This window comes from Zalophus californianus, chromosome 1, assembly GCF_009762305.2.
Source record: "Zalophus californianus isolate mZalCal1 chromosome 1, mZalCal1.pri.v2, whole genome shotgun sequence".
NCBI classification, from domain to species: domain Eukaryota; kingdom Metazoa; phylum Chordata; class Mammalia; order Carnivora; family Otariidae; genus Zalophus; species Zalophus californianus.
In genome coordinates, this window is record NC_045595.1 from 145,971,299 (window position 1) to 145,988,620 (window position 17,322).

Sequence of the window (17,322 nt, forward strand, 5' to 3'; positions counted from 1 at the left end):
ATTTGAAGTCTCAGATCCTCCAGTGGTGATTTAGTAAGATCCCTAGGTTTCTTCTAATTCTTCTTTTTGGTCTCCCTAGAAACATATGCTGAAAGAGGGGAAAGGCCGGATGCTGCAGGCCATCAGTCCAAAGCAGAGTCCCAGCAGCAGCCCTACTCGGGAACGCTCCCCCTCCCCGTCTTTTCGATGGCCCTTCTCTGGCAAGACTTCCCCGCCTTCCTCCCCAGCAAACCTCTCCAGGCACAAGGCTGCAGCCTATGATATCAGTGAGGATGAAGAAGACTAAGTTTTCATCCCTCCTTTTCTCTTCCCTCCCTCTGTCCCATCACCTTTGGAAGCTCTCTGTTGAATTTCAAATTGTGATTCCAACACTAAACCTAAGGACAGCTACAAAGGAAAGAAAGTTGGGGCAGGAGGATGTAGGATGGGATCAGACAGCCCATCCTCCAAGAGGCATCACCTATCCACACCAAGAAAGAGGCTGACTACACCTCAGAAACCTGTTCTGCATCCATATACCCTCCCTACAGACTTGGCTTTACTGTTTATGTTCATGTGATTTTGACAGGGAAATTGTCATTTTTATTAATTTTTTTAAAAAATTAGTCTTTCAAATGTTGTAAGTAGAACTAATTCTTTGCCCCTGAGGAGTGGGCAGAAGGAAGTGGTGTATTACCCAGAGGCCTTTTCTTCCTGATACACTATAGTGTTTGCCTTCTGTTCGTGGCTTGCCAGTCCTTCAACCAATGAGCCATGCTGATGAGTGATTTCAGGGGGAGGGGAAATAGCATAATTTTGGTGTCCTTAAAAAAAAGCTAAAAGCTGAGTAAACTCAGTCACAAACCCCCTCAATGTACTGCTGGCACATGTGTCAATGTGGCTGTGAGAAGAAGGAGATCTGAGCCGAACTTTTCTTACTCCCTGAGGAGTTTCTTGTTGGACCCGATGGGGTCCATGGAAAGACACTGATGTGGATGGAACAGACCACATGGCATCAGCTGCGGTTTTCCTGCTGTGTTCATCTTCTCAGAAAACTCTGTTGCCCAGTTATTTGGGAGCTCTTGTCAATCTCTTTCCTACAGTCTACCTTTGAAGGAAGGAACACTTTCAGGTTTATTGTGATTGGGGATGGGAGTGGGACAGTACTCAGTCCTATAAAGGATCAAATTAGGTTAATTTTCCCATTTGGGTGTAAGTTCCTGGCCCTGCTATTTCAATGCTTATTACCTAGCTTCTTACAGAGGATACTTTGTAAATGTCTGCAGTTTGAACATGATCTGTTAATCCATGTTGCTCAAAGCCATATTGAATATTTAGAGAGATTTGCACAGAATTTAAACACAAAAGCATAAAGAAACACCCCCCCCCCTTCCTAAAGCCTTATCTTGAACTCTGTCCTTCTTAAAAATGTTCTTAGGGAACTAATGCTCCAGGTGGTGTTTCTTTTCCTCTGAGAGTTGCAGTGGTTGGGACTTCCCTCTGCTGCTCCTCCAGCAGGCCACAAAACATGACAAGAGAATGGCAGGTTCTCTCCCTTTCCCACTTGTGCCTGGTGGTTATGGTCCCACTTCTCCTGTTAGGTTGCCCAGGAGGATTCGTCACTTATATTCCACATCAGAGATGCTGAAGCTTGACACTTGCAGTTGAGTGTGAGCTCATTTTAAGCCTCTAGCATTCTGCAGCTACATGAATGAGCAGACCATCATCTTCAATAATCCTGTAGCTGGGTTCAGGGGGAAAATTGCTTATGTCCAGGCCCCACCCTGTCACTCATAAATACCCCTTGTGGGGGTGGAGTTTTGGTGTTTTCAGCTAAGAAAACTGCATTTTATCTTTTCTTGCCCCTATGCTAGGGCTGTGAGCATCTCATAGTCTCTTCCCTAAATACTTTCTGGTAAAACCTGCTCTTCTGCCTGAGGATCAGAGGCTAGAATCACTGCCTGCTTGCACTGCAGGACTACCTGGTTTCCTAAAACTCCCAACACCCAGAGAGGCAGAGTAGAGACACAAAGAGGGAAATCTCTTGTTGTCCTGACAGCTTATGTAAACTACATTTCTGACTCTTCTCATGAAGTGCTATTTTTGCTATCAAATATGGTTTACGTGAGCTTTGGCTTGGAATCCTTTTTTTGAAACAGTTCAAGTTCTTGTTTTCCTACATTAACCAGCTTCATAGGATCACATATTTTAACTTTTCTGCTTTAGTCTTCCCTCTTCGGGAATTCTGCCTATTTCTGTCTTATTCTCCCTGGTATAGAAAGATGATGAAATCATCACTGAAGGTCACCTACCTGTTCCCTCAAAGTACATATTGGCCAAGCGTATTTGGCAAGGGAGATGCTCAGAATGTGGTTTTCCTCTCTGCATGTCACTCCTCTCAAGTTTACTATCTGGGACCTCTTCCTCTGCTCTGTCAGTGGGCTACTTTGGGCATTCCCTGCCCTTGGAGTATAACCGCTGTGCTGATAAGTTCTGTGAGACCGCCAGGGCCAGCATATGCACACGTGCTTGGAAAGCCCTCTCACCCCTTTTGACGAGCCTCTGTGGCCTCAGTCTCCTAACACTAGTGCATCCTCAAATAATTTTGACTTAAAGCTATAACTTTTATTGTGCGGCATATTAGTTACTTTGGGATAAATGTGATCCTAGGTGCTGGACAAGGATGGGTGGAGGGAAGAAGCTGTTGGGATGATGTATTATTTGATCATTTGTGCCTAATTAAATGAAGTTAGTGGTTTGCCTACCATGACCATGCCTGTGATCTGTAAATCTTCTATTATTAATTTTAGTATTAACTGTTAATATTGATTTCTAATATTAATATTAATTAGCCATTTCCCTGAATCCCGCACACAAAGCAATAAGCCAAATGTAGTAGAGATGGGAGAGCCTTAAAGCCTCTGAAGCCACTGGTTGGCTTCAGAGCTCAGTCTGTGAGACAGAAGGATGGAGACAAACCCAGGAGCTGGTGCTGAGGAGGTGCTACTTCATTTACCCTGAGATGGCTGGGCCGAAAGTGTGCTCTTTTCATACACTAGACTCAGTAGCACTAAGGAACAGAGGTTGAAACTTGAGAGGAGTAGAAACAGATTCTTTGTACTGGCTGCAGCTGTTTCTGATAGAGCCAAAGACCATTATTTCACAGAGGCTTGGGTAAGAAGGCTGGGGATAGGAGGAGGTTGAAGATGCTAAATAAGAAAAAATATGAAGCATTATGAGGTCAAGAGAACTTCTGACTTTTTCTGATTGCCGATAACCCAGCACCCGAGTTAGATTTTTCTTATTTTACTTGTGACCACACAACTGGTCAGGCAGCCTCCAGATATTCCGCACCCCGCGCCTCCAGATGGTTCTTCACAGTGCTTTTGTTTCTCCGGATTATCTTGATTTGTGGGGAGCTTTTGTTATTCTGGAGCTCATTGCTTTTTTGACCCTGTTCTAGATCTCTGTCTAAAATCTTTCCAAATCAATTATATTTTGCTGCTTTTCTTTAATTCCCTAAAAGCCTTAGCGTCTACATTTTCTGTCAGCACACACTTTCACCAGAAGTTGAACTAATACAGGTAGGAAAACTCCCTTAGCAATGTTTTTAACTAATGGTATTTTTTTTTAAGCTTACCAGTGTAAGTATTTTTAAAGATTGTATTTTTCAAAATCATACAATGATTGTTCTTGTTTTCTCTCATAGAATAGATTGTCATGGGATAAAGAGTGGTCCCTAGCTTCTATTTTTCCAAATAAGTAGAACATGTTCTTGGGATTATACTATTAAATGTTAATTTTCTTTAAAAGAAAGAAGAAAGATTTTCTGTCTGCCAAAGTTTTATGTTAATTCTCAGATTGGGATAGAAAACAAAAGTGCTAGGTTTAACACTAAGATGACTCAGGTTGTGTTCCTTTAGGTTTAAAGAGGGCTTTCCCACCCTTCTTAGGGGGCACTGACTGTTTTAAACACAGAGAGTTGATTGGTTGGGTTGCTTTGTATTGAGGATCTTGAAAAGAAAAAGGTGTGTGGGAAGAAACACTGGCCTTGGTGTGAATGTTAGCCCCATCCCCAGTGCCATCATCCATAGGGCGTTTTCGTCAATCGGTGTTCAGTATATTGTTTTCCTATGTGAGTGTTATTAATTTGTTCAGTTATTTTGGCCTTCGTCATTAGGCAAATAAAGGCAAAGTGGTTTTACCTAATGTGCTATTTCCTGTGTGTTGGACCTGGTATACATGTGTATAAGATGTTTTATGTATTTGGGACTTTTACCTATTTTACCTACTCTCAGTTCCTTGGCTTTTGCATCCTAATTTGTCTCCTCAGAATTGTTCCATGACCATATTATCAGGGAAATCCTTTTGCAGCTTTGCACAGAAGGCCCAAAAAGCCATTGTGCCTCTAAGGGAGGCTGATCCAGATCTATGAGGTCTAATGTCATTGGTGTCCTAATGACATCTTCAGAAGCCTGGTTTCTCTCGAGACTTTAGGTTTGTACTATTTTTGCCTGGTTGAGTTCTTTTTTTTTTTTTTTTTTTTAGTTGACATACAATGTTACATGAGTTTTAGGTGTACAACTTAGTGGTTTGACAAGTTTATACATTATGCTATGTTCACCACAAGTATAGCTACCATCTGTCCCATTACATTGCTATTACAATATCATTCACTGTATTCCATTTTTTTAAAAGATTTTATTTATTTATTTATTTGAGAGAGTGAGAACAGGTATGCATGGGCAGAGGGAGAAGGGAGAGTCTTAAGCAGACTTTGCACTGAGCACTGAGCGTGACACAGGGCTCGATCTCATGAGCCTGAGATCATGACCTGAGCCAAACTCAAGAGTCAGATGCTTAACCAACTGAGCTACCCAGGCCCCCCTCATTGACTGTATTCCTTATGCTCTGCTTTTTATTCTTGTGACTAACTCATTCCACAACTGGAGGCCTGTATCTCCTACCCCTCTTCACCCATTTTGCCCAACCCTCACCCCCTCTCCTCTGGCAACCATCAGTTCTCTGTATTTATAGTTCTGATTCTGCTTTTCGTTTGTTTATTCATTTTCGTTTAGATTCCGTTTATGAGTGGAATCATATGGTATTTGTCTTTCTCAATCTGACTTATTTCACTTAGCATAATACCCTCTAGGTCCATCCATGTTGTCTTGAATGGCATGGTCTCAGCCTTTTTTTTTTTGTGGCTGTGTAATATTCCATTGTATATGTAAACCACATTTTCCTTATCCATTCATCTGTTGATGGACACTTAGGTTGCTTCCATGTCTTGGTTATTGTAAGTAATGCCGCAATAGACATAAGGGTTTGCCTGGTTGAGATCTACTCCTGTTCTTATAACAGGCAAACTACCATATACTTTCCCCTCTTTCACTGGCTTTGGGAAAATTTAGAGTGACCTTTCAATATAAGCTTCAAGGGCTAATAGTGTTAGCCACAGAGGCAATGTACCCAGTTACAGAATTTTAAACTCATCCTGTTTATTATAAAACTTAAAACACCTTCTCCAGGCAAGATCCCAAATAATTGCATCCTGTTCCGTAATTCTCCTTTATCCCCTATAGTCAAATGTAATCTATCAGCTTGTGCTGAAAATGGAATCCATCCCCATTTGGTCACGGTTGAGGGACAGTGAGGAAATCTTGTGCCTGTTTAATGTGTACAGTGTCTCTTATCAATGTCCACCTTGGACTTTGAGGTCAAATCCAGGTCTGAGGAAGCAAAAGGTTCATATCCAACCTTGTTGTCTTTCCTTCGGTAGTACATGCGTGTCAGCACAGTCAGTAGAAAAGTCTCCGGTACGAGGAGGTGGCAATTCATCACTGCAGCATGGAGTGAAATATAAGTTATGCCAAATCGTAGAGGTGGTACCCCACTAGCAGCCCTGGCATATGAGTTCAGCAACACTTTCCCCAGTTTGTCCTCAAGCCAAGTCTAAAGATATTAAGTTGTCATAGGTAACATAGCAGATTAATGGTAGAGCCAAAACCAGAACTTTACTCTCTACCTTCTGCAAACTGAGGCTAGAATTAAACCCCATTTCTTTTGTGTGTTTTATTATCATGACCTTCCTTCTTCTTTTTTTTTCCTGAGAGAGATCGAGCAGTGGGGAGGGGCAGAGAGAGAGAGAGAGAATCCCAAGCAGATTCCATGCTTAGCGTGGAGCCTGATGTGGGGCTCGATCCCACAACCCTGAGATCATGACCTGAGCGGACATCAAGAGTCGGATGCGCTTAACCAACTGAGCCACGCAGGCGCCCCTATCAGCATGACCTTCTGCTTTCAAACCACACCCATTCCTCTCCCAGAAGCTGAGGATTGAACCTGTGGCTTCCTGGGTTGGCCATCAGGGCTGGCCCCAAGCTGTGGGATTGCAGCTCTCCTCTATGTGGTCAGAGAAGTCACCATCTCCTTAAAACCCCACTAGGATTTCTCAGGTGATCCCTTTCTGAGTATTCTGACCAGAAGCCAGGCTGGCCCAACCTCTCTTCCAAGTTCCTCTCTTCCCTGACCCTCCTTTATCACCCATTCTGTGATGAGAGAGGAACTCTCTGTGCTCACCTTGAGACCTGATTTTAGAGGAAAAGGGAGGTGAACAAGCAATCTGCCCGCTGTTGGCCAAGATTGAGAAGATGGATGGCTGCAGGGCAGTCAGGATGAGGAGTACCTGCAGAACAGAAGAGAAGCAAGGGCAGGGGGGCATTGAGGCCAATGGGCCCACTGCTGTGCTTGGCCTTCCACAGTGCATTCAGCTGACCTTTCGATCTGTGCACTTACAGAGGGCTAAAACTCACTTAAGTAAAGTTTTGTGGAGTTTTAATCTTTAGGCAAATTACAATCTTCTACCCAATATTTTACGATTATTTGTGACAAGAAACAAGAACGATTGGGGGTCCATGTTTATTTCCCTATCTCAGCCATGGCTACCAATGAGCACTCAATGGATGAACAAGGTGGATGGTTAGAGAAGACTATTTCCATCTGGCTCAAGGACCTGAGATGCCCTGCTCTTAGAAAGGGGCAACTGGCCATGAAGGAAGGCGCCCTTGAAAAATCTCTACCATGCCAGGGGGTGGGCAGAAGGGGGAAAAGGGGAATTAATGTTCAATAGGTACAGAGTTTCTGTGTGGAAGGCGAAAAAATTCTGGAAATGGATGGTGGTGATGATTGTACAACAATGTGAATGCACTTACTGCCACTGAACTGTACACTTAAAAATAAATTGGTAAATTTTATGTATATTTTGATACAACAAGAAAAAAAAAAGATGAAAAAAATCTCTGTCCAGAGGCTCCAGCAACACCATGTGTCTTAGTACTTGTCCTCTCTGAGCGCACTTTTCTGAAGTGTCAGCCTCTTCAAGGCAGGCTCAGCATGTCCGGGTGTCTCCATGATAGTCCCGGGCAAGGTCGGCAGTCACAGCATTTTTAGCCTGTGGCAAGACCCTAAGTACTCCTGGGGCCCAGATCCTTTTTGCCCTTTCAGTCCCTGACTCAATTCAGGCTCTTCTGGCCTCTCTCTTCTTCAATTCTACCAACTATATGCCCAGAAATCCACATTTTGGAGGCATCTGCTTAGTTCAAATGAGAATTTATGTGAAAGCACACTATTAACTATAAAGCAGTCATGAAGCTGTGGGAATAGGAGAAGGGCCTAGCTAGGAGACAAAGAGTGGAGAGAGAAGGAAAACAAGATTGGATTAGAAATCATTGCATTTGGTGGAAGTCCTCTGGGCTTTAGAGAATGGAAAGTGTCAAAGTGAAAAATGTGCCTTGCAGAGAACTTTCAGAAGAGGTGTGCAGGCAGCCTGATGAGAAGAAGGAATGTGGATTTGAGAGTCAGATCTAGGTTTAAATTCTAGCCCCATACCTACGTGCCTTCAAGCAAGCCCGATGACGTCTCTGGGCCTCATTTGTACAATAGAAATAATAATGACTCCTAAGATTATTGTGAAAATTTAGATGTAATGTATGAAAAATCCCTAGCATGTGGTCAAGGTAGTTCATAACTATAATAACGCTGATGCTCCTGGTGGTGATGAATTACAGAGCTTTAGAAAGTGTTGGGTAGAAAAGAAAAGAAAAAAGCAAAAGGTAGAAGAATTTAAGGTTGATAATACACATTTTAGGAGTTGAACTGGGTCCCCTAAAACGATATGTTAAAGTCCTAACCCCCAGTAGTTCAGAATGTGATCTTATTTGGAAACAGCATCATTGTTTTGATTAACTAATTAGGTGTCATGAGTTAAGATGACATCGTGCTGGAGGAGAGTGGATCCTTATTCCCATATACTGTTGTCCTTATAAGAAGAGGAAAAGAGACACAAGACACACAATACATGCCATGTCATGATGGAGGCAAAATCCGTGATGCAGCTGCCAGCCGGGGAGTGCTGGCCAACCACCAGAAGTTAGGAAGAGGCAAGGAAGAATCCTCCCCTATAGGTTTTAGGGGGAGCATGACCTGGTAGACACCTTGATTTTGAACTTTTAGCCTCCAGAACTGTGAGAAAATAAATTTCTGTTGTTTTAAGCCACCCAGTTTGTGATCCTTTGTGAGGGCAGCACTAGGAAGCTATTACAGCACAGAAAAGTAAAAGCTGGGAAGGGGCAGGAATCATTTTCTAAAGCTCACAGGAAACCTAGGCTTAAGAAGATTCCCAGACCCACTTTTGGTCTTTATTAGTCTCATCTCCTAACCCCAGTTACTGGTAGCTCTAATATCAACCATCTTTTCTCTCCCAGGGTAGAGTTACCTGAAAGAGGGCAAATTTGGCTCCTATATTCTGCTCGCCTAGGTGTATCTTGGCTTGACGGAAAATGATGCCCAGGGTCCAGAGAGCCAACAGGGTGGACACACCGAGGAGAGTGTTGATCCACAGAGCTGTGCTCTCCTCAGAAATCTGGTGGCAGATCAGAAAGTAGTCAGTGAGGGAGGCGAGCTTTTTCTCCTCCTTTTATTTCTCTTCTTCCATGGTGGGAAAGGTAATAAAAAAGCCCCAAAGCTTTGGCCTATTCCACTCTCCTCTTCCCACCAGGGTCTCCAAGCCTCTACTTTTCCACGGCCACACTGCTGCTGGGGCTACCCTGTCTGTGGGGCCCTGTTGCAGGGAATGTTGGCTCCAGCTCTTCCTTCTAGAGCTCAGAGGTACTAAATGAGTCTTGGACTTTGCTGCCCCTTACTCCTGGCTTACGTCTGCTGGGTCATAGATGCCATCTGGGATGAGAAACAGGCCCACCAGGCTCAGTGTTATCTTGAAGAAGGCATACTGGAATGGGCCCAACATCAGCAGCTGAAGCTTCTTCCTGAAGGAAGAAGAGGGTTAGGAACATGAACCCACAGACTGCCTACTTCAAGAACATCTTCCAGCTCCCTCACTGGGCTCCTGAGCTGAAGCTCAGCTGCCATAACAGACACCAAAATGGCTCGATGGATGGGGATATAGGAAGAAGCCAGAATGTTGAGAGCATTGGAAACCCTCTTCTTGTCTCCCACTCACCCCCAGACCAGAATGCTGCCTTTGGGCGAGAACTATGTTGACCCCAACCTCATTAACCAAAATGGACACAAGGGACAAGTAAGTAGCCCAAAGTCCCCTTTGCTCCATGTGGCTAAAGTTTGTAGGCAGCAGTGAACTTAAGTGATGGCAATCGGAGTTCTTCCTCTGCTCTCCTCACCCCTGAGTGGGTGCCCAATGTGTGGGTGGTGGCCGTGGGATGCCCACCCTTTCATCATTGGCTTTGTTCCATACCGGCCTGATTCCAAGAGACTTGAAGCAAGGCTGAGAGAGCCAGAGAGGCTCTTGGGAGAGTGCAGGAAGAGGCTAACCTGTTCCTCGAGGGAGCCTCTCCCTCCCACCTTACCTGGTGAGCATGAAGCGGGGGCAGCAGGGGCAGCAGCAGCAGCAGGGGCCTGTGTGGACCATCATCGGAGTGTCTTTCAGTGTCCTCACTACTGCCTCCTTCCCACCAAAGCCTTCCACCATGACCCTCATCAGCAGGTAAAAGCATACTGCATAAAACCTGGAGTGGGAGCAGAGGTGGGCCTCACAGAGGGGGAGGTGGCAGCCAGCTGAGGGGATACCAGACTCAAAGGGTGCAACAGAGGTGGGGCTCCCTGAGGGGGTCATAGTAGGGACCAGGCATTCAGAATGTGTGACCCAGCAAGGGGGAGACAGGATAGGGTCCAGGGGCTGAGGATGAGAGGAATTGGGGCCTGTAGGAACAAAATGGTTGACTGAGGACGAACAGAACCAGAAGTTCAAGAGACCTGATTAGCACAAGTTGAAAGGGGCTAGATTCATGATCAATTAGTTTGCAGGGATTTATGGAAGGGATATGGGATAAAAGAAGATGTGGACTCTGGAGTCCTGGGTGAGTGGGGAGCAAAAGGGTACCCAGCTCAGAGCTGGGGGTGGGGCAGGACACTCACGAGGTTATGGCCATTTCCACGAGCATGAGGGAACGAGGGATCCAGAGCCCAAAACAGCAGAACACAGACACGACCTACTTGGAGAGGAGCAAGAAGCTGGTTCCAGCGAGAAGGGAGTCTTTTAGGGTTAGCGTTAGGGTTAGGGTTAGGGTTAGGGGTTAGGGTTAGGGTTAGGGTTGTGCTCCAACTCTGGCAAACTTTTTTGGCAAGGCCTCAAGGAAGCAAAACCTTAATAATTGGAGTATCATTACTTTAAGTGGTTGGCTGCAAAAAATTCCTAATTTTTTAAAAATCAACTAATTTTAAAGTTTTTTTTTTAAATTCAGTGGTCAATTCCTTCCATATCTAGTGTTGGAGACAGCAGGTCCCCTTAAGTCTCATGCTGTTTTCCTATATCCCTGTAGTAGTGTTGGTAAGTTCATCCTTAGGAGGAACTGGGTCAAGATCCAACCTTTCCTTTTCAACATCATATGTTACTAGAGCATCTCTGATGATTTGAGATGGCCCAAGCAGGTGTCCTCTGCTAGAAAAGGACCTTAAGGGCTCCATTCTCCACCCCAGACACACACACAGACCGTACAAGGAATTGGAAGTCCAGTCTTATGGCTGGGAGCAAGCCAGAAACCTATATAATGTTTGTCAGAGTGAGTTAAAAAGGTCTACAATGTAAGGGTAGAGGTGAATATGTCCCCATGGAAAAAAAATTCTTTCCCTCTTTCCCCTCTGAGGAACCATTGCTTTCCTGTATAGGAAGGAAGCTTGCTTTTAACAGTAATACTGTGGCAGGAAGTAATGAGTGGGGCTGCTAGTGGGCTGAGCAGTTTCTGCAGCTGTGTTTGGCTCTAAGAATTCAAACTCCCTGTCCCACTGCCTATTGGCCTTCCAAGCATGGGGTCCCGACTGCAAATGGAAATCCCATTACAGCCCCCCAGGCAGCCCTTTGCTGACTTCAGTTGCTGAGTTTAGAGGAATTCTCAAAATGGTTCCTGTCTCTTGTTTAGTCCCTCCCAAATGGCAGCTACAAGGCCCTTACCGTGGGTGCAGAGCTGCTCCAGAGCAGGGTCCTCCTCTTGATGGGGCACCGGGTGTTCTTGTACAGGTAGACAGCATCCTCCAGGAAGATGATGACCGAGCCCAGGGCAAACAAGGTCATAATGACTGTAAGGGCAATTTCCATAGGGCCCAGTGCTAAAGTGGAAAGAGAGGCAGACTCCCCTGAGCTAAAGTCTAGGACCGAGGGGCAGAAGATGTGGGCTTCTTCATTTGGATCTAAATTGCTTTACCATATCTAGAAATATCTGGTCTAGGCTCCCACCCATGCAGAAGAATGGCATTTTCTTAGAATATCCAACATGTGGCTAAATGTGGTTATTCTTCTGCATAGAGGAAAGACTAGACCAAATAATTCTAGGAATGGTAAGGCTTATCTCAACCAGGATATAGACACCAAACAAGTTTTTACTTAATTAGCAAAAATTTTGAATTAGGAGGTTGGCTGTGCCTAGTCAACTTTATTACTTTCCAGTGAAAGGTGTCATGCTAGCAGACATGGACCAATTAACATTATAATTAAAGCAGAATGTAATTAATGGTATACTTTAGGGCTGTTTAAATTTGATTTCAAAAATTATGTCATGAAACTGGGACATTGGGAAGGGATTTTTTTTTAAAGATTTTATTTATTTATTTGACACAGAGAGAGAGAGAGCACAAGCAGGTGGAGCGGCAGGCAGAGGGAGAGGGAGAAGCAGGCTCCCTGAGGAGCAGGGAACCCCATGCAGGGCTCGAGCCCAGGACCCTGGGATCATGACCTGAGCCGAAGGCAGTCGCTTAACCAACTGAGCCACCCAGGCGCCCCCAAACCCATGTTATTTAAAGGTTGACTGTAAATTGTGCTTTTTCCCACAATAGAATATACACAGCAATAAAAAAGAATAAACTACTGATATATGCAACAAAACAGATTAATCTTAAAAACATAATGATGAGTGAAAGAAGCCAGATACAAGAGTATATATATATATATACCATTTGATTTTGTTTATATAAATTGAAGAATAGGGAAAAATGATCTATAGAGGTGGTAAAGGTTAAAATAGTGCTGTCAGGAGGCATAGTAACTGGGGAGGGAGTACAAAAGACCCTACTGGTTGCTGGAAATCCTCTATTTTTTGATCTAGGTGATGGTTTCACAGATGTACACACAGGCAAAAATGCATCACAATATACACTTGAGATCATTACCCTTTACTGTATATAATTTATACTTAAAAAAATGTCTCATGTCAACAAAGAAGATTGCAAAATTAGCCCAGTAAAATTATAACCATGTTTGGGAAGAGAAAGGTAGGAAAGAGTTGAAGAGTGGGACACGAATATCTCTCTTTATCTTACAAAGTGCAAAGTCAGGAAGTACTGCCTGTGGTTGGCACAATAAAAAATTATCTAAAGGGATAATAAATCTATAAAGATAACCAACTAAAAATATTGACATAATTGTAGGGAGAACGGAAGAAGGTCAGGGCTGAGAAAGAGTGCACACGAGTCGGGGGGAGGGGCAGAGAGAGAGAAGAATCCCCAGCAGAATCCCCGCCCCCCCCACCTCCACTGAGTGTGGACCCCCCCAACCCCCCCCCCCGCCAGGGCTCAGTCTCACAACCCTGAGATCACAACCCCAAGATCATGACCTGACCCGAAATCAAGAGTCCCATGCTCAATCAGCTGAGCCACCCAGCTGTCCCGATTCAGTAGATTTCTCAAAACCAGTGTCCGTTGTGGGAAGGCAGAGTCACTGCTAGAGGCTCTCTTGGCAGGATTTGCCCACCCCTGCTTGACCCTTGTCCTCACAGGCTCAGGGAAAGCTGAGAGTGAAAAGAGCCCTTTCAAAAGCCATTCAAGGCCAGAGACGTTCCCAGTCTTCACTGTCTTGACTGCTCGCTCCTCTTTGAAAATCTGCCCCACCTTGACTCCCAGAACCACAGTCCCCCTCATGGCCTCTGACCCTAAGTTTCTGGCACTCATCCCCTCCCACGCCCTGTGTTCCCCATCTCAAACATTGCAGCTCCGGTCTTCTCTGTTTATTGAGGTCTAGGATTTCCCTACCACTCCTTCAGCCTCGCAATAACCATGCAAGCTGGGCAGCCTCCAGAACTTGGTGGTGCTTGGTTTCTGCCCATTCAGCGTTTTTCCCTGAGCTCCCAGTGGCTGGCTTCTCCTCACTGAGTTCTCAGTTCAATGCCCCTCCTCAGCCAGCCTTCCCTGAGTGCCCTTGTGATGCTGCCCCCCCATCTGCCTCCCACAGTGAGGCTATTTACATATTTATTTACTTGCCTATTTTCTGCTGCCTCCCCCCCTCCACCACCTTTGTAAACTCCTGGAAGGCAGAGACTTTGTCAAGCTTTGTTTGTTCTCTGTTCCATCTCCAAATGCATGGAACAGTAACTGTGGCTATTTGTTGAATGAAAGAAATAACTCCATGAGAATTCCTATTGTCATCTCCATTTTATAGGCTTTTCCAGGAAACTCGGCTTAGAGAGTTAAGCACTTGTCCATGGTCACACAGCCTGGAAGTTATGGGGCTGGGATTAAAACCCAGGGGTTTCTGGCTGAGCCCATACTCTTAACCATTTCGCACACTGACTCTTGGTGTGTGTTCTCATAGCTATGGGAGCGAATGTGGAGTGATATAAACAATGAAACCCAACCCTAAAAAGTTGTTTAAGTTTATGAAGTTGGGTGGGGGCATATGTGACTGTTCAGCACAGACATGATTTTGCAGTCTCTTGTAACTTCTGGCTTTGGCACTCTATATTCTCTCTCCTACTTGTAGTATCTATACGCTCTTGTATCCACTGCCACAGCACAAAAGCTGAGAAAGAGAGAAGTTTCTTAGCATCCATAGCCTGACACTACTGCTCTCCATAAAACTCGTTTATCTTCTTTGAAGATTGTCCCCTACCTTATTTTTCTGCATCTTAATAGATATTATGGGACAAAAGTGTTCTATGGCCAGAGGATTTTTGGAAATGCCTTAAACAAAGTTAAACCTGTTGCTTCCCATACTCAAGTTTTTAATCTGATTTACACTGTAATTTCCTAGTGGAGGTTATAGAATATAGCTTTTACAAAACTTATTTTTCTGTAGATTCTGTGTTCATGAGGCACTACTTAAGATTAGTATTCCGAGAAACACGCTTTGGGAAATGCTTGTCTAACTGATCATTTTGAATTCAATTACACCTTTAGCAACTAGCAAATTTCCCACTGTGTCCACAATAGTAAAAATAACTTTTCTTAAATAATGAAAATAATATTAGAGCATTAAAATTTTGAAAGAGTATCTCCCATAATTCTAGTTAGTTCCCAACCAAAAGTTATTTTCGTTTTTGCATGTTTGTCTTCATGGGAGTTAAGAGCATAGGCTCTGGAGTCAGAGACAACTGAGTTCAAAGTAAAATCCCACCTACTGCTTCCTCTTGACCTTGGACAGGTTATTCATCCTCTCATTAACCTCTTAGCACAGCACCTGGCATGTAGTATTTGTTCAATAAAAAGTAGCTTTAAAAAACACCCTGGTTAAAGTTCATACCTATTGTATTACTGCAATTATACTATAAGATTGCATACATTTTTGACTAGCATTTTACCACAGCCATCAAAAATGATTTTTATAATTATTTTTTAAATTACAAAAATTTCAAAATTAAAGAGAATAATAGAGCAAAAAGGAATATCTATACCCATAACCCATTTTAAAGAGTGTTACAATATTGCCAATTTTGCTTCAAAAATTATTTTTAGAAACATAAAACATTACAGATGTATTTCAGGGCCCTTGTACATGCCTTCTGGATCATTTTCCCTTCCCCACCTCACCTCCCAGAGCTAACTACTGTTCTGAAGTTGGTGTATATCTTTTTCACTTATGTTTTAATTTTTCACAATATAGGTAGGTACTCCACATACTATATTGCTTTGCGTTTTACAAAATCTACATAAATGGAGGCACCTAGGTGGCTCCGTCGGTTAAGCGGTTAAGCGTCTGCCTTAGGTTCAGGTCATGATCCTGGGGTGGAGCCTGAGGGCCCCCCTCTGACTTCTTGCTCTGCGAGGAGCCTGCTTCTCCCTCTGCCCCTCCCCCACTTGGGCTTGCTCGCGCTCTCTCTCTCTACTCTCTCTGTCTCTCAAATAAATAAATAAAATCTTTTTTAAAAAAAACTACACAAATGGCATCATTCTGCAAAATGCTTTTCCCACCCAACATTGTTTTCATGATATTATTTTCATTACGACAAACAAATGCTTCCATAAATATTCTTGGCCGGGTCTGCTAAGCACATATGGGAGAGTTCTTTTATGCGGACACTTAAAATCAGAATTTCTGGGCTGGAGGAGATGAGAATCTGTTGTGCTGCAGCGAGCTGACCACTCTCCACAGTGGCTTTCCCAGCTAGACTCCCACCGGTGGTCCGCGAGCCCTCTCTGTCACCTCAGATTCACTGTAGGGAAATGTCATTGTTTCATTCACGGCTCCCTAATTCCTGAGTAGAGTATCTTTTTGTCCATTTATTGGTCATTTGGGTTTCTTCTGCTTGAACTGTCTGTTCACATATTTTACACACTTTGTATTGGGTAATTTCTCTTGTACTGACTTCTTATCCTTTGTTAGTTAGGCTTGAAAATATCTTCTCCCAGTCAGGGTGTGGCATTTAACGTTGTTGATAGTGTCTTTAGTTGTATAAAAGTTTGCTTATGGAGTCTATCTTCCTCATTTGTGCTTTCTTGTGTTTTATTTAAGAAATTATTCTCCACTCCCAATCATAAAGATATCTTTCTATATTGTCTTTTGTAAAAATGTGTGCATTTTGCATTTAGGTATTTAAGCTGGCTGCATTAAAGCTACGTTGGAGCGATTTTCACATGGATTTTTTTGTCTCAGGGACAAATACATTGTCCAGACCACTTCTTGAGGAGCCCGTTCTGCCCACTGGTGTGTGTGGCATCCCTTCACAGAGCGCGTGCCCAAGTGGGCTCTATTTCTGGGCGCCCTGTTCAGTTCCGTGTTTCTACTCGTTAGGCCCCTTGCACTTACTACTCATTGCTTGGTCTTATTATAAGTCGTAATCCCTGGTAGGGCAGGTACCCTCCATACACATTTTCAAAATTGTCTTGGCTTTTCCTGGCCCTTCACACTTTCACAGAGATGTTTGGATCAGTCCATTTAAAAAATCCTGTAGGGACTGTCATTGCAATCATATCACCGGCATTTCAAAAACATGTTTAGTAGTTCTCCCCGAAGACCTCCTCTTTAAATGGCAGCCAACTTAAGGAGCAACAGTTTACAGACGGAGGAGGAAGGGTTTTGCCATATCCTGAGGGCAAAGCCTCTTCCGGGCTTTCCGGTTTCTGGGAGTCTGCCCCTCACCCTGTGCCTGTTCCCCAGGGTGGTGGTTGCGGGCTCTTTTGCCTTCACTTACCCCGTCTAGCTATTTGCCAGGTAGCCCACTCTTTCTTTGACTTGCCTCTGTTCTCCAACCTCCCCTGTCTTTCCCTGACACCATTCTGGCTCAGACTCTTGATCCTCATGCTGGGCTGGGGCGATAACCTCCAATGCCTAGCCCTGCTTCTCAAGGCTCTTCTTCCCCGAAGTCCATCCTGTTTACTGATTAATGATTTTGCACTGTCCAGCCCCTCCCAAACTCAGCGCCCTCACCGGCTCCTTCTGTCTGCAGGATAAAGTACAACTCCTCTGCCTGACAGTCATCAGGCCCCACCTCACCTGCCCAGCCCTCTCGGTTGTCCCCTGCTTCTCCACCAGCAACCTGGAATCCTGCCCGATTAAGCTCCTCAGCGTCCAGGGAACCTGCCTGCCCCTTCTGTCTGCATCCCCAC

General features: G+C 44.2%; 2 protein-coding genes across 6 annotated transcripts in view; one reads left to right on the forward strand and one right to left on the reverse strand.

Moving 5' to 3' along the window:
- The window catches only part of PCYT1A (phosphate cytidylyltransferase 1, choline, alpha), a 69,233-nt gene extending 65,045 nt beyond the window's left edge, over positions 1-4,188 (forward strand). For all 4 annotated transcript variants that reach the window (XM_027584536.2, XM_027584533.2, XM_027584535.2 and 1 more), the window contains one exon: positions 80-4,188. In XM_027584536.2, the coding sequence (XP_027440337.1) occupies positions 80-286 (207 nt within the window). In that variant the 3' untranslated portion in view covers positions 287-4,188. The remainder of the gene's footprint in view (positions 1-79) is intronic.
- A 967-nt stretch (positions 4,189-5,155) lies between these two features.
- The window catches only part of SLC51A (solute carrier family 51 subunit alpha), a 31,184-nt gene continuing 19,017 nt past the window's right edge, over positions 5,156-17,322 (reverse strand). For both annotated transcript variants that reach the window (XM_027587135.2, XM_027587134.2), the window contains exons 3-9: positions 11,465-11,619; positions 10,432-10,505; positions 9,864-10,022; positions 9,194-9,305; positions 8,756-8,902; positions 6,562-6,667; positions 5,156-5,822 (exon numbers count right to left, since the gene is read on the reverse strand). In XM_027587135.2, the coding sequence (XP_027442936.1) occupies positions 5,653-5,822; positions 6,562-6,667; positions 8,756-8,902; positions 9,194-9,305; positions 9,864-10,022; positions 10,432-10,505; positions 11,465-11,619 (923 nt within the window). In that variant the 3' untranslated portion in view covers positions 5,156-5,652. The remainder of the gene's footprint in view (positions 5,823-6,561; positions 6,668-8,755; positions 8,903-9,193; positions 9,306-9,863; positions 10,023-10,431; positions 10,506-11,464; positions 11,620-17,322) is intronic.